Source organism: Gracilinanus agilis, chromosome 5, assembly GCF_016433145.1.
Source record: "Gracilinanus agilis isolate LMUSP501 chromosome 5, AgileGrace, whole genome shotgun sequence".
Taxonomy (NCBI): Eukaryota; Metazoa; Chordata; class Mammalia; order Didelphimorphia; family Didelphidae; genus Gracilinanus; species Gracilinanus agilis.
In genome coordinates, this window is record NC_058134.1 from 101,637,372 (window position 1) to 101,655,218 (window position 17,847).

The following is a 17,847-nucleotide window of genomic DNA, read 5'->3' on the forward strand; positions in this document are numbered from 1 at the left end:
AACTTGTAGTTCATTAAAATCCTGAAGTCTATGACTAATTAAGAATGTTAACTGGCAATGCTTCTTGCAACCCATATAGGTATACTTCAATCTGAGTGAAAGACCTTACATTTATTGTTAAATTCAATTTCATCAGATTGAAGCCATCATTCCATATTGAGATCTTCAGAGAAACCAATAATCTCATTATTTGTGTGCTTTGAAAGAGATAAAGGCAGAAGAGAGACAACAAGAGGAAGGAGTTAGGGAGAGAAGAAAAGAAGGAAGAATATGGGAAGGGAGAAATGGAAGGGGCAAGTAGGTGTTGTAGTGAATAGACTGCTGAACTCTAATTAAGAAGAGCCTAGTTCAAATCTTGCCTCAGGCACTAGCTTTTTGATCCTGGTCAAATCTCTTTCTGCTTCAGTTTTTCATTCAGAAAAAGGGGGAGAGGAAAGAGCCTCAACATCCCTACATTGCAGTTATTTTGAGAATCAAAGAAAATAACAAATCACTTAACAAATTTGAAAGTGCTATATTAATTCTAGCTATAATTAATTATATGGTTTATATTCTCCCCAATTAGGAGTCACTTAGAGATTTGATAATAATCTACGTTTTTAATAAAATCATTGATTAAAGAAAAGCTAAACAATATAATTAATGAAAAGAGTTCTATGGCACTACAACACTAGAGTCTTCCCCCTAGGTTAACATTAATCCATTCTTCATTGTTCTTCAATTCTGTTAGTATAGTCAAAATTCTTAAATCACCATATTCAATCATATAGTCCAAATTTCTTTATTTTGTGAATGAGACATTTCAATGATACTGTTAAATGTTGCAATTATTCAAGGAAGAAATTAATTTTGGAAAGACCACAGAAGTCATCTATTCCAGTGGTTTCAAACTCAAATAGAAAAGGATCTTTGCAGGCTCCAAATTGATTTGGAAACCCACAAATTAACACCAGGTATTTTTTATTTATTTTGTAAAAAATGGCCAAATTACATTTTAATCTGGCTTAGCATTTTGCTGGCCATGGGTAGTCATTTTGGCACCACCCTCTCTCTCTCTCTCTCTCTCTCTCTCTCTCTCTCTCTCTCTGTTTCTCTGTGTTTCTCTTCTCTGTCTCTGTCTCTGTCTCTGTCTCTGTCTTTCTCTCCCTCTGTCTCCTCTCTCTCTCCTTTTCTCTCTTCCTCTTTCTCTCTCCCCCTACCCTCTTTCCTCACCTTTCTTTTCTCTTTGATTACTTATCTGGCATCTATGACTGAAATTTAGAAAATGATATTTCCTATCATATTCATCTCTTTACCCTCCACACAGCAGATGACAAGTTCTTAATATTACATCATATGAATAGAAGAGTCCCAGAAGAAGATAAAATAGGATTAGAATCTATTCTTAAGTAAACATACATTCATTTCTCTAAGACTATTTATAACCCTAATTTCCATATATATTTAATCATTTCCCTAATACAGGATAATGAGACAAAAGTAATCTTAAAATAGCTGTTTTGTATTTTTTCACCCTTTTTAGCTTAAACACTTAAAATTATATATTTTGGGGAAAGTAAAACTAATATTAATACTAATAAGAATAATTCTAAACATTTACTATTTATCTGTTACATACTAGACACTAAGCAATATCCTAGGGATACAACCTTAAAAATAATCTTATTTCTTCCCTCAAGGAACATGAACATTAATATTTATATATCACATTAAAGCTACAGGGTACCTTTATCACACTACACATCAGAGATCTGATATTTTGTAACTTTGGTAAAATACTCTTCTTTGGACAATGTCACTTTCCTTCTTTTCTCCTGTGCATTCATTTTTTAATCATGGGGAGATGAAGACTAGAAGGATACATCAAAAGTCTACTATGTGCCATGCACTGGGCTAAGCAAGGGAAATGCAAAGAAGGACAAAAAATAATTTTCTCTGCCCTCAAGGTGCTCATAATGGATGTAGACCACAACATTCAAACAACTATGTAAAAACAAGATGGATAAAAAATCAGGAGAGAGAAATGGTCATGGTAGCTCTGGAGGAAGGATGACATAAACTCTTCTCTGATATCCCTGGAGAGAGGCTTTGTTGGATGAGAGAACATGTTAATAATGAAAGAAATAGAGCTTGATATGAAAAAGCAGTTTCATAGAATCACTTTAGCAATAGCTAACTTGAGAATTAAGTGCACACACATTTTACATAGTGGATTTCTTCTCTATTGAATCTTTCTAATTTATGTCATTTCATGAGAGGGACAGCTTTGGAGTTTGGTAAACCTAGGTTCAAGTCCCACTTCTGACACATTCTAGTTGTGTGATAAGGGCCAAGTCATTTCATATCTCTCACACTCACTTTTCTCTTCTGAAAAATCGGGATATAATATCTGAAGTACCTATCTCCACAGTTTCTACAGGGACCAAATGAGTCCTCACAAAGTCTTAAATAACAAATTATAATTAATTAATTAATTAATTGTTAATTAATCAAAATATTCAGATAATTTTGAAAATTTGCAGTAGTGAATTTGAATTCAATTTAACCAAAATTTATTAAGCTATAACTATAGTCATTGCTACAGTAGTTACTACAGTGTAATATACCATACTAGGCACCGGGGGCACAAAGATGAAAATCAAATCGTCCCTTGCCCTTCATTTTTACTAGGGAAGTAAAAACATTTGCACAATAGACTAAAGATACGAAACAAGTAACAGAAAGTGATTCCAAGCAGAACGTGAACAGCTATAACTATATCTAAGTAATATATACAAATATGTTTAATGTCTCTTATTTTTAGGAATTAAAATTACTGTGATATCAGAGAAAAATATATATTTCAAAACTCCTATATATCAGTATGATATCTTTGTAGTAGTACCTTATCTTTTTCATTTTTAAATCCTAGGAGCACCTCTTAAATTTTGTGAATATAAACATATTCAGACTTCTACATATTATAACAGCTAGGACAATTTCTAAATTGTTTTTTTGCACTTTAATAATATTCACTTAGCAAGTTCAGTGATCTTTTTTTCATGCTTAAAGGGATCTCACTTATATCACATTTTAACAAACTTAATAGTCTACAATTTTGCTGGTGCATAAAGTTCATTTTTATGATCTTTTCTAACAATGAACATGTCTTATCCTTCACAGAGAATTTTAACCATACTATTATATGCAACTTGAAATAAATGTACTTTTTCATATTGTTGTTCTTTTAAAATTTATATCTTAATGGAGTTTCACTAATTAAATTAATCAAGGCTCAAAATAAATGTGAACTATTTAAAAATGTTTCTTCATTATTTATCTGCTCAGACTTTAAATCAAATCTACATAAGACATGGGACTGCTTTCTGTACAGTGGATAGAGTGCTGGACCTAGAATTAGGAATGCTCCTCTTTGTGAATTCAGATTTGGCATCATAAATTTATTAGCCATGCAACCCTGAGCCAGTGACTTATCTTTGCTTGCCTCAGTTTCCTCATCTATAAAATGAGCCAGAAAAGGACATGGCTCTCTACTCTATTATCTTTGCCAAGAAAACCTCACCTCAAATGTGGTCACAAAAAGTTGAATAGAACTGAAATGACTAAACAATAAACATGAGACAAATGTTTGTAAGTTTCCCAGTGATGTTGGGCTCTATTATAAAGTGAAGAAGGGTATTACAAAAGGAAGAAAAGACTGAATTTGATCTTTGATGGGGAATCATCACTATTTGAGCCAGATGTAGGGTAAAATTCTCTTATTTATACTTGTCCTTATCCTAATCTGAATCAAATTATAGGTGAAGAAGAGTGGATATTGAGTGAACATTATAATAATTACATTTTTTCTTTTATTAATTTGTTCAAAGGTCATACTTGAAGGGGGCATCTTGGCCTCTTTGTCATGGATAGACCCAGAAAGGGAATTACATGCCATGTATTTGGATAGAGAAGAGGAAGAAAGAGCAGAAGGGATAGGAATGGATTTTTTTTTTTTAATTTGAGTTAGAAAATGTTCCTACTATAGTGTTCAGAAAGTGAATTCCTTCCTCATCCTAAAATGTTAAGTCATTCAGCATTAAGCCAGAATATTTGGACAACTAGAAAGTTCAAGATACATCTCTCCTGAGAAGGTGCCAAGCTCACAGGCAAGGGCACACAAAGGAACCAAGCAGCAAAGTATGCTCAGCAGAAGTCACTCTAGACAAAAGCCAATGTGTGTGAGGGTGAGGGGAGATACTCCTCAATCATACTCATTCCATGTATTTCAATAATGAAATGTCCAACTGTGAGCAACTTCTGTTGGGAAGATGATACCTAAATCAAGCTTGGCTATTGTGACCTTGGAGCCAAAAAACTGGGTTTGAAATCCACCTCTAATACTTATTTTCCAAGTGTTATGAGCAAGTTATGTAACCTTGCAGAGATTCAGTGTCATCATTGTTCAAAAAGTATAACTTCTCATACCCTCCTTCACAGAATGGTTAAGAAAGTGCTTTGCAGACCTTACAAAGGTGAATGGTCTTTGTTGCTGGAATGAAACTGAGAAAGCTTGGTTAACAGTAACATGGAGGAGCTTCTCTATGAGGCTGTCATTTTCCCATTTTGGTTCCTATCCAGGCAAAACAAAAAAGCACAATTCAGACCCAAGGAAGGTTGATTTGGAAAGGTAAACACAGGCCTGAGATTCACAGAAATTAGTAGGAGATAGATGTTCTTCCTAGGGGAAAAATAGTCTGTAGTTATGAAGGAAGTTACAGGATGGGGACTTTAATGTAAATGAAACCAGAGCTTAGTTATTGACAGGTCTTGGGTTTTAAATATCACATTATTTAAATGAAACCAGAAAATACAAAAGAAATAGTAAGACTGTGCTTTTATTTAAATCTCTGCAGCTCAGTTAGGACAAAAACAATTTTTTGAGCAGTAAAGAAGAAGCAGGTATACTTTAGAAACCAACCCATTCTGAAGTTCCAAAGTCATTTGTTAAGGAGATTAATTTAAGATGACTCTAAAAACATAAATTAAAAATATGTGTTTTCTTTAAGCCTGGAGTATTCTACAGGGTAGATTAATTAAAAAATGATAATTTCTAGGAATCTGTAAGAAAGGTGTCAAAGTATATCTAGGTGCTATTTTTTTTAATAATGATTACAAAAAGCCTCAGAGCCTTATAATTGATATTTACAATGACACAAAAGAATTAGGCCTTACAATCTACATAAGAAAAATAAAAGTGAATACTTAAGCATCTATTATTCAGAAAGGGATATACAGTTGAATGGGCATCTTCTTAAATTGGCCCAATAAATATACTTCTTTCAGATACTAGAGACCAAATATGATCAGGATGCCAAGGTGTATATATTAAAAAAAAGAACGTATAATGTATTGTATTTGTAATATAGGTCATTGCTTTCAAATATCCTTAAAGAAAAAATGCATCTTTTTAATAGATTGATAATTTCAATGATTCAATATGACTAAAATTGTAAAACATCAGAATATATGATGAATTATAATTGTAATTGATCCACAGGACAAGAGAGAAATATATGGTTGCCATAAATAAAGTGCAGAATATAACAGATGAGAGTATGTTAATAAGTGGCAGAAAAGATATGATCTAGGAGATCATGAAATATCAGATTTAGAAGAGACATGATTTATATTTATGAAGACCTTACATTTCAAAAGGCCATAAGAGTCTAGTACAAACCTACATAAAATTCCTTTTTAACATATTTAAGAAATTATTATCCAGTCTTTGCTTGAAGTCCTCCAATAATGACAAAGTACTATCTCCTAAGGCAATCTATTCTCCACTAAAACAGCTTAAATTCCATCACTCAAGCTTAAGACCAGGAAAAAAAAATGTAATCTTTCCTCCATGGGACAACCCTTCAAAACTTAGAGACACATCACGTCCCTACTTTCCTCTGAAAGGTTTTCATTTGTCAGACTAAACATCCTCACCTCCTTTAATCACTCCTCACTTCTCTGAATCTTGAGTCCTATTGTCATCCTGATTGCACTCCTTTGGATTCTCTCCAACTTATTATCATCATCTTTCCAACCATGACATAAAGAATAGAACAATATATGATAAATAGTCTTACTAAGGCACAATGCAGAGGGATTATACCTTCTGCAGTGCCAGAAACCATGCCTTTCCTCGATGCAGACTAAACCAGTTTTCTTGGCTGACATGCATATGGCGGACTTACTGAATTTACAATACACTAAAATCTCATACAGATATTTTTCAAAAGGACTATTGGCTGGAAACTTTGACCCAGATACTTAGGAGGTTGTTTTTCTTATCCAAAGATAATACTTAACATTCATCATTCTTAAATTTCATTATGTTAGATTTGACATAATATTTTATTCTGGTATTCAATGTGATAGTTTTCCTTTCCAACTTTGTATCATCTTCAGACATGATTAGAATACTATTGATGTCAATGATAAAAGAGTGAAATAGCACAGAGCTGGCACAGAGCCTACAAGTTCTCGTAAAAACTTCTTTAGGTCTCATGTATTTAAAGATCTTATGCCACTCTACAAAACAGATGAATCTGGGGCAGTCACTTTTCCTCTGAACTTCAATTTAATAATAAGTATTATTTATGTTTTGATTAAATGTTTGTAGGTCTCATTTGGTCTTCACAGCAATCTTGTGAAATAGTTAATCCAAGTATTATGTTTCTACTTTTTACAAAGGAAGAAACAGGTAAAGAAACATACCAAGGCCACATTTGGTGAATATAAGAGGCCATAGAAAAAAAATTGAAGTCTCTCTGAATTCCAAGTCCAAAGCTGTTGACATTCTACTCTGTTCTTTGTACTATGGCAAGCTAACACCTCCCTTGTTGATGAGGTTATCAGTACAGACATACCATGAAAAATTAGAACTGTGACAAAAATATGAAGTATTCTGTGGATTAGCAACAGCTAATTACAAGCCTAGGATCATTTGGACTAGGATCTTTTCTTCCAGATGGCAGGAATAAACGTTTTGATGAAATATCTCACAGAGAACATCTTGTTTATATATTGAGAAATTTATACATTGAGAAAGGCACATGTTAATTCTGTCTCAAGCTGTTTCTTTGCAATCCTATAGAGTGTGCACAACTTTGATTTCACAGTATTTGCAAAAGCCAGAGATAAGACAAACCTGTTTAGAAGTAAGAATTTGCTCCTTAGGAAGGATAAAGATAGAGGAAATGACCAACAAGGGTTGTAGAAAAATGAGTGTGATGCTGCTGTACTAAAATCCATTGCCCTACTCTGCATGGGACATGCCCACATTTGGGTCATTTAAATTGGTAGTTCTGGTTTTTAGATACTTCACACACATAGCTCTAATATATAAAATTATAATATATCAGATCTTGAATTAGGTAATAGGTCCCCAGAAAAGTTCCTAAAGTCTTAGGGAAAAGAATAATCTCTATTCACAATATAACCATGTCTTTCTTATCATCAGTACCTGAGTTAATGTATCTTGGCATACATATCAACAAAAATAAAAGGTAGAGTATGACAGTATGAGATTCTCATTTGATCAAGACGACTCTCCTCTTACCTGATTCACCTTCAACAAATGAAATTTATCTAAAGACATTTAAAGGTGAATATGGGATCCAACCATGATCCAAATATATATTTCCCTACTGATCCTATTTCTAGCTAGAAAGACAAACACCTTCTGTCCAGAGGGGTAATTTATTAAATTACAAAGAATATTTTAATTGCAACAGAATTTTTCTTGCCACCAAACAAATCACAATGGTCTTTGAGATAGCAACCTAAGAGCCAAATTCCTTTAATGTTCAGCTGTCAGTCTGATAAAATTTTAATATTTCATGTGATTTTACACTGCCCTTATGGTGTCTCAATACTAAAGATGATTTTACATTGTTTGATTAACAATACTTTTGCAGCAAGTATAGCATGGTATGAGTATAATCATGCCAGATCCTCTGTTTTTACAAGGGAATGAAGGAACAGCCAGTTGAAATGGAAATAGTTATTCCTCTTCAATTTAAGAGGAAACTATCTTTCTGCAAAAATTTATGCAATAATAATTTTTACTTGATTCTTCATGTTTAGGACCCAAATTATTTGATTAAAAGTCTGAGAGACATTTAATGGCTTAACAAATGATGGATATGCCCAACAATCTAATGAAAGATTTCATTGGATATAATACAGGTTCTGGCAGGATTAATTTCTTAAAATGGAGAATGATCCAGAACCTGACCTCAGAGAACTGTTCATTATACACCTCAGTATAAAATAAGTCCATGACAGGACTAAGCATCTTAACGTGCAAAAAAGGCCTCATTGTTAGTTAGACTGACATTAAGGCTGTAATAAAGTATTTTAACAACTTGAGGACAGAAAAAAAATATTCTTACTGCAATGATATATAACATATTTTAAAAATGAATACAACATGTGGCCCTGGGCAAGTCACTTGACCCCCATTGCCCACCCTTTCCACTCTTCCACCAAGGAGCCAATACACAGAAGTGAAGGGTTTAAAAAAAACAAAAACAAAAAATAAACAAAAAAATGAATACAACAAATCTCAAAATGGACCAATTAGAATAAAGAATATAAGAATTTTAAAAATTATCGTACTGGGGGGGTAGTTGAGTAGCTCAGTGGATTGAGAGTCAAGCCTAGAGACAGGAGGTCCTAGGTTCAAATCTGGCCTCAGACACTTCCCAGCTGTGTGACCCTGGGCAAGTCACTTGACCCCCATTGCCCACCCTTACCACTCTTCCACCTAGGAGCCAATACACAGAAGATAAGGGTTTAAAAAATTAAAAAAAAAATATTGTACTGTCTCACCTATATGAAATTTTACAGGAAAATTCTATTTCTTATTACCATCTAGTCAACAAATAACACATGATAAAGCACCCCCTTCAAATGACTCCTTGATAATCTAATGAAATGTTGGATTTAAAGAAGAATTAGATAATTTTTTTAAAAGCCCAACAAGATGAATTCTGTTTTTACCTCCAAAGAAGTACTTCTCTCCTGTCTTAACCTGAAGAGGACTGTTAGTTCGAACTGCTGATGCTTCATCCCCATCAATGGTGAGGACAGCAAAATTTTCTTTGGCTAGAAATCGAACTTCATGCCACTGTCCATCGTTCAACCCAGAGCCTAGCAGGAAAAAAAATACATTTTAAATTATTTTTATAAGAAAATACTTTCTTAGTTATTATTTTGTTAAAGTGTACATTTTACTATGGTTATTTTCATATTTTTAATCTTTTATATGAATATGTATTTCATATTTTGTTTTCATCTATTGTATTACAGAGTACAATAATAATAGTAAAGTTTTTTAAAGACATAGTCCTATACTTAGAAAGTTACAGATTTTTAATAGAAAGAAAGCTGTGATTTTACATTGGAAAATTGACAATTTTTATACCAATTTATTCCAAATATTTCCTAATAATGTTTCTTTCACGTTTTTTCCTTTTTCTTTTAACTAAACCATTAATTACAGATTGAAACATGTTTAACATATATTTGTATTAGACTATTTAAATTCTACTTTTAACACCATATACAATAAGACGTGTACAATATATTTGGGATTACATGCATTATTAAATAATCCAAACCTTTTTAATAGGTGATTTAATTTACTAGAAGTCTGTCAATAAATACAGTGATTACTTTGAAAGGGTTTGGACTAGTATGAAGGTTGTAGAAAGGATGAGGTATTTAATTTTTTAAAAATGTTTTTGATTATTAAATCTTAACTTCATCACAACTAGGAAGCACAATGACTTCCATAATATGTGTCTCATTTTTGTTCTGTTCTCTTGCTTATGACTTAGCTACTAGTAATCAAGTTCACTTTGAAAAATATGAAGGCTAAGGAATGAATATTGTGTGTGTGTGTGTCTACTAGCCTAATGAGGAATAACAGAGTGTCACTTCAACTGGATGAATCTTTGTGAAAAAAAAAATTCTTAATAATAAAATCTAGGGGGCAGCTGGGTAGCTCAGTGGATTGAGAGTCAGGCCTAGAGACTGGAGGTCCTAGGTTCAAATCCGGCCTCAGACACTTCCCAGCTGTGTGACCTTGGGCAAGTCACTTAACCCCCACTGCCTACCCTTACCACTCTTCCACCAAGGAGCCAATACACAGTATTGATTCCAAGATGGAAGGTAAGAGTTTAAAATAAAATAAAATAAAATTTCTGGTATGAAAACATAACAATCCTTTAAAGTTTGTGAAGAATGGACATAAAGAGGCTTGAGAGAATGAAGATAATAAGATCCACTGATTATTGCAAAATTTTGGCAGCAGATTTTTTCTTCAGGTAGATGGTAACATGTCTTGTGCTTCTCTCTAAGCTAGGTAAAAGCTGGGAGAACTAGAAAAACCACTATTCACCTTACCTAATGGACTTTATAAACCCTTCCCACTCTCCTGAAAACCTTTTCCACACTCTTATTAACCTCTTCACACTCTTATAAACACTGAGCCAATCAGCACCCAGGATACAGAACAAAGTGCTGTGGTTGGCTGCCTTTCAGCCAATAGTATGCCATGTACAATCTCATGTTGACATACTTGCACAAGTGGTAGTGGCCTACTGCATTTCCATTGTGCATAGTAAGACATTCATCCACAAAGTCCCTTGATATAGGGAAAACTCCATGATATAGAATTTTATATATATATATATATATATAAAATTAAAAAAAACCTGGGATACACTGAAGCCAAAATGAGTGAACCGCCATATAGTGAGGGACGACTGTACTAATGAAATAGCCCCTGGCCTCGAAGGTGTACTAAAAGGCTTAAGAAAAAAAAAGTATGTAAACATTTAAATCAAGTCAACAAGTATTTACTCTGTAAAACTGAAAAGAAAAGCAGGTTTGAGATTACCAATACAAGGAAAATGAAAGACAATCTCTGCCTTCCAGGTGGTCACATTCTAAAAAAACAGGCAACACATAAAAAGGAAGCTGAACAATTTGGGGAGATAATGTAAGACTCATGTAGGCAGTATCCTTCTGCACTAAGCAGTCTCTTCCTCAAGATGATCACAAGATACTATTATTGCTGGAAAGATAAAATGACAATTTGTACGATGGTCTTTAATTGAGATTTTTCACTTTCAGCATTAGTATTACCCTTTTTTGAGGCATTTCTGATGCCAGAAAGGAATTAATATTGACCCAGAATATCTGTGGGTTGATCAAATAATTACTAAAGGCTACATAAAAGTGGATCTCATTAGGGACCTTGAATCTGTTTAAATACTACAGAAAGTAAAAAATGAAAGGAAAACAAATGTTTCTAGTAAAGAGACCATTTTATTTTTCGACTGATAATCTCTAGCAGTCATAATAGCCTCAGGTTGCATGTCAGCAATTATTTTCAAGTTACTAACTTAAAAGAAAATATATATTTTTTACAATGTTATCTATTTCAAGAACCAAATTCTATATAACTGAACTAAAAAAAATTGTGTAACTGAAAGAGCATCTAAGCCAGTGATTTCCAAATGGTGGGTGCTGCAGCAATTCAGAAGGGTGGTGATGGCCACAGGTACATTTATCTTTCCTATTAATTATTATTAAAAATTTTTAAAATTAATTTCCAAGGGGCTAAGTAATATGTTTTCTGGAAAGAGGTCAGTAGGCCGAAAAAGTTTGGGAAACCACTGATCTAGACTGAAGAGAAAGATACAAAACGAGGTAGAAGCATGAGGTACTTGTATGGGAAAAGCATGGATGGTGATTAATAAGAGATCACTAAAGGATTGCCAAGTGGCAATCGGAGTCTAGTTGCAATCAAAGTAAAATGAATTCACTGGGAACCATGTATGTACATGGTTCTTTATTATTTTTTCTAAGAAATTGTCAACTGGAGCCAAGAGAGCTTGATGAATTGAAAGGAGAAAAGTGGTAGGAGAAGCCAGAAAGGGAGAAGATCAGTTCTCTTGGGTGAAAAGTTAACAATGGATGAAATAAATTCCAAGAATAATAATAGTCTACTGTTATAATTATAAGCATTTTATAATATTTAAAACACTTTAATTAGTCAATTAATAAAGAACTTATTAAGTATATACTTTATATCAAATACAGGACACAAAAAAAATGAGATTAAAAGAGTAGTATCATTTTCATTTTATAGCTGCTAAAACTGAGCTACAGGATATTTGAATTTTCCAAGGTTACATGGCCAAAACGTATTGGATTTAGACAACTCGAATCTAAATCTTTTTATTCTCATCTATGAAAAGATGTGGTATACTGAAAAGAATATCAAATATTTTTACATTAGAATAATTCATTGTTAAATGTTTTAATAAGCAGGGGATTCAAATTCTTAGATTCTGATTATTGTTGTGGATTAGGTTTAAAATTCTTTATCACTATAAATAGTCTATTACTTGAGGAACCATTGTTTACAGAAGGGCTGTCCTCTAAAGTGTTTATATTTTAAACTAGAAAGGAAATTGAAAATTCCTTTTTCCTTTGGGATAAATGGGATTTAATTTTAGACTCTGTCAGGAACATAAAATTCTGCCTTATAGAAAATGACATAACTTCCTCAGAAATAGCAGAACCTGAAGCATCATTTTGTGAAACAAAATTATTGGATAAGACAAATGACAAAAAAACTCGCCCTGTGGAGTAGTGAGTCTTGTCCTAAACTGCATTACCCATATAATATGATATAATGCCACTGGCAGGGTCTTTTAAGCCATCTCTAGCATTTGGAATCTTTTTTTTTTTTTATTTTAAGCATTAGTGAACAGAAAACATTAATGAAAATATCTTTAAAAACTATTTAAAACTATTTAAAAACTATTATGACAAAATTAAATGTATATTGAGAGTATTATAGTCTCAACCAAAAAAAGGCTTTGATGATGGTAACGTTTATTTAACTTATTTCAAATAGCTTAGTAATAAGATCAGTTAAATGCCAAGTGATCAGATAAAACCAAATTAACTGATACAATGGAAGCCTGGTATAGTGTGACACTTTCTAGGGCAGCTAAGTGGAATAGTGAATGGCTGGCTTAGAGAGTTCTGTTATATACTTCTCTTTGCCCTCAGTACTATTTAACTTGGTGTTTTTATGAGCTTCTGTGGATTCAATTATCATCTCTATGCTGTAGATTCTTAACATCAATTTAACCAACCTAACTGGCTAACCTCTAATCTTGTATCTCTACCTGCCTGTTAAATATCTCAAACTGGATATCCTGTAAGCTATCTTAATATGTTAAAAATGAATTCATTATCTATCTGTCCCAAACCTTCCTTCTTTCTGACTTCCCTATTACTGTTGAGGGTACCACCATCTTTCTAGTCATCCAGGCTTGCAACTTAGATAGCATCTTCAATTCCTTACTCTCACCCTCTACTTCCATATCTAATCTATTATCAAGAGTGTCAATTGAAGTTTCACATCATCACTCCAATGTAAATGGTTCTTTTTTTCTAACACCACTACCAATCTGGTATAAGCCCTCATCACCTATCATCTTGACTCTACCAATAATTTCCCTGACAGATGGATCACACCAATAGACCTGACAATGGCTACCTTGATAGAAACCTTTTTTTTTACTTTAGTCCATCCTTTACTTAGATGAAAAAGTGATTTTCCTGGGAGCAGGTCTGACCACATCACTCCCTTCTCAGTAAACTCCATTAGTTTCAAGATGAAATATATAATCCTTGAGCTTTCAAAGACATTCAAAATCTTCTCCTCTCTACCTTTACACTCTTCTTACACTTTAGAACCTTCAATATACTCTTTGATCCAATGACACTGATCTCTTTGTTATTCTTCAAGCAACATCTATCTCCCAAACCCTGGCCATATTCACAGGCTGTCATACATGCATGTGTGATAACACTTTTCTTCTTTTTCTCCTGGTTTTCTTGGTTTCAAATCTATGGTAAAATCTCACCCTCTACTAAAAGCTTTTCCTGATCCTCATTAATTTTGGTGACTTCCCTCTTGATTATTTTTCCATATTTTCTTGTATGTAGCTTGTTTGTAAATTCTTATTTGTTTAACATGTTCTTCTTTAGACTGGGAACTCCCTGAAAGCAAGGACTGTCCTTTGTCTTTATGTCCTCAGCATAGTGCCTGCCACATAGTAGATCCTTAGTAAATATTTATTGAATGATTGACTCCATTTTTATTTAGGTAATGCACGTTTTGGGGGCATTTTCCCAAGATTACATGGAAATAATTTTAATAATTGTTTTCTGACATTTTGTGATCTATGTTCTCTCCCTCCCTTCCACTCCATCTCCCTCCCCAAGATGGCAGATAATCTGATATAGGTTGCACATATGTTTTCATGTAATACCTGACTCCATGTTAATGATGTGAAAGAATGAATGAGTTACCCCTGAGGATAAGCCTTCGACCAGTGAAAGGAAGTTCCTTTTCTCAAACTTACAATCTAAGATAGTTTCTGAGGACTCTAAGAAACTGAGTGACTTGAGAGTAGCTAGGTGTCTCAGTGGATTGAGAGTCAGGCCCAGAAGTGGGATACCCTGGGTTCAAATCTGGCTTTAGACACTTCTTAGCTGTGTGACCCTGGTCAAGTCATTTAACCCCCATTGCCTAGCCCTTACCACTCTTCTGCCTAGGAACCAATATACAATAATGATTCTAAGGTGGAAGGTAAGAGTTTTAAGGAAATTGAGTAACTTGTTGAGTATCATATAACCAATACATGTTAGAGCTATGACTTGAAAATGCTACAGAAGTGTGAATAGTTTTCTTACTATTACAGGATTTTTTTTTGGAGTGGAGTATAGATTTGGGCTTGGAATTCCATTCATATAAGATTCTTCCTAGACGGAAACTCTCTACATGAATACAGATCAACTTAGAATTCTAGAGTTACCTGCAATGAAACCAAAATTTGGAATATCTTTCTGATTTCCGCTAAATAGAGAGATGAGAAACCATTAAATCACAGACATTTTAAGACCTGAATTATCCAGTCTAATATTTTCAATTTATAGATGGAACAAATTAGTCATAAGAAAAAACTAATTGTTCTTGATAATATAACTAACAAATTCCTGTTTTGAAATATAATATAAACTTGAGGGTAGGCATTGTTTCCTTTTTTTCATATCTTTCTTTTTTGTCTGTATTTATATCCTTACTACCTCATAGTGCCTATAACAAAATAGGAACTTAAAATGCTGCTGAATTTAAAAGGAGACAGAGACAGAGACAGACATTAAAATGAATGGACTATAAATTCTGGGCCAATGTTCTTTCCTGGTTAAAGGGTTCATTTTCTGGATCATCTAGCTTTGTGTATGGTGAGAAGATACTAGAGACCTCAGGACACTCCTTTCCCTGTGTGACTACATGAGCTTGGAAGGGAGAAATTAAGTATCTCACCCAGAAAAAAAACACACACACACACACACACACACACACACACACACACATTTTATGGGCAGTACAAGCTTCAGTATCTCTGTCTCTACTGCTTAAGCATTTATTCTCTCTGTGTCATTTCCCCAGCCATCTGTTACATGGGGCCAGCAGAGCAGATTAGTTTTCTCCTTCAAAGATGTTGTAAAGATTAACCACTCTGAGCCACTTTATAAAAGTAAAGTGCACCAGAAATGTTAAATTTAAAATAAAATCCATACAAAACTGAGCATTACTGAAATTTGGAAGGTTCTGGTGTGTGAGCTCCGGAATCTTAAATGGGGTTTGGTTGGCCTCTGAGATTAACTTCACTTGAAACCACCCGCATAGATCAATTCTATACCATTTGTGTATATAACATATACTAATGTATTTGTACAGAAAGGAAGATGGAGGCATTTTAAATCTTACAAGATGTTTTGGGTGTCATAAATAACAAAGAGTACAACCTGGGCCAGGAGGAAGGCAACCCTTCTTTGTATTACTTGAAGTAGTAATTCTATTTCCTTCACCTTCCTGAGGCCAGAGCCTTAACAGAGAAGAATGTGAAGCATTAATGGACCAGACCTCTTGTGAGTTCAGTTCTTAAGTGGAGAATAAAAACTCTTAGTCTTAAAAAGGGTTAATGGGTTCTCTCAAAATGTTACTTTTTCTTCCCTTTCCACCACTTATTAACTGCCTCACACAAAAGACTAACAATGAAGCCTTGTGTTTGAGGAGGAGCCCTATTTCTCTTTGTGGCTGTGGGATTATTGATTATTGATCATCTCTTTAAATATTTTCCCCATAAAACATGTCATTATAATTTTCTTTTGTCCTTTTCTGTCATTTTTCATTCATTTTCTCTCCCTCTCTCCTGTCCCTCTCCCCTCCCAAAGATAGTAGATAATATGTTATGGATTATACATGTGTATAATAATATAATAAAATATACAATACATATTTCCATGTGCATCATGTTGTGAAAAAAGTTACCTATCACTTATATTAGAAAAAAGTTTGTGGAGGAAATAAAATGAAGAATGGCATACTTCAGTCTGGATTCAGATTCCATTAGTTCCATTAGCCTTTTACCATGAGTTCCCTGAAGTTGTTCTAGATCCTTCTTTTGGCTTTTTGATCCTTTTTTGGAGTCCTTCCAGGAGTTCTAACACCCTCTCACATTTTCCTTTGAGGCATACTTCACGTTCTCATTTTTGTATTGCTGCCCTCTTTTGACCTTGCATTTTGGTCATCTCTGTTGCTGAATTCTTTTTCTATCATTGGGCTTTTTCTGTCTTTTGGTCATTTGGGGGTTATTTTTTCCCTTGATTTTGTCTGTATGCTGAAGCATAGCTCCATTTCTGGGGTGGAGGCAGTGCTGTCTCCTGCTTTTGTTCTGCCTGGGGTGGGCTCAGCTGTCTTGATCCCAGATTGAGCACTCTGCAGAGGCAGCCTGTTTGGCTGGTGTAGGAGCTTGCAGCCATTCAGTTCAGATGCCATTCATGCTGGGTTGAATTGGTTCTGGCCAACTCCACATAGGCTAACCCTTGTTGGGCTGAGTTCCTCTCACCACCATACCCGCTGGATCATTCCTGGCCTCTGTTTATGGCTACAAGGGGCTATTTCCCCCTATTGCCACCTGCTTTGTATTGCAACTGGTTTCTACTCTTTCCCTGCTGAGGCTAGACTAAGCCAGCAGTGTTCTTATCCCTTCTTCTTGGGCCATCTCAAATCTGAGTTCTGTCCAGGCTCATTCAGTGCTCTCTCCTCAAATCCCAGCAAGATGAGTCCTCCTCCCTACCACTCTGCATTGTTCTAGACCAGGGCACTGGTGCACCCAGACTTCCATTGGTTCTGCCCCTCCAGGATTCATTTTGAGGTATTTTTCTTTTTTCTGTGGTCATTTGGAGGGTGGTGGGCAAGTTCTGAGTATTTCTTACTCCTTCATCTTGGCAACCAGAAGTCAACTCAGATCCTTGTGTTGGTGATCATAGTTTAAAACATTCATAGTTGATTATCCTAATTTTTTGTTCTTACTATGTACAGCATTCTCCTGGTCCTGTTCACTTCACTTTGTATCACTTCATACAATGGTTATTTTTTTTGTGATCATCTTGTTTGTCATTTCTCATGGTGCAATAGTATTTCATTGCAATCAGATAACATAACTTGTTTGACCATTTCTTCAACTGATGGACATCCCTTAAATTTCCAGTTCTTTGTTACCACAAAAAGAACAGCAATAAATATTTTTGCACAAGTAAGCTCTTTTCTCCTATCTTTGACGTCACAGACCAAGAAGTGTCATTGCAAGGGCAAAGGGTATGCACATTTTTTACCAATCCTCCCTAAATAATTCACTGAACAGG

At 34.3% G+C, this 17,847-nt stretch overlaps 1 protein-coding gene across 1 annotated transcript in view; it reads right to left on the reverse strand.

Annotated features, from left to right (window-relative positions):
• CNTNAP2 (contactin associated protein 2) overlaps positions 1 to 17,847 on the reverse strand; it is a 1,887,185-nt gene that overhangs the window by 1,249,746 nt on the left and 619,592 nt on the right. The window contains exon 11 of the mRNA XM_044678981.1: positions 9,040 to 9,189. Within this exon, the coding sequence (XP_044534916.1) occupies positions 9,040 to 9,189 (150 nt within the window). The remainder of the gene's footprint in view (positions 1 to 9,039; positions 9,190 to 17,847) is intronic.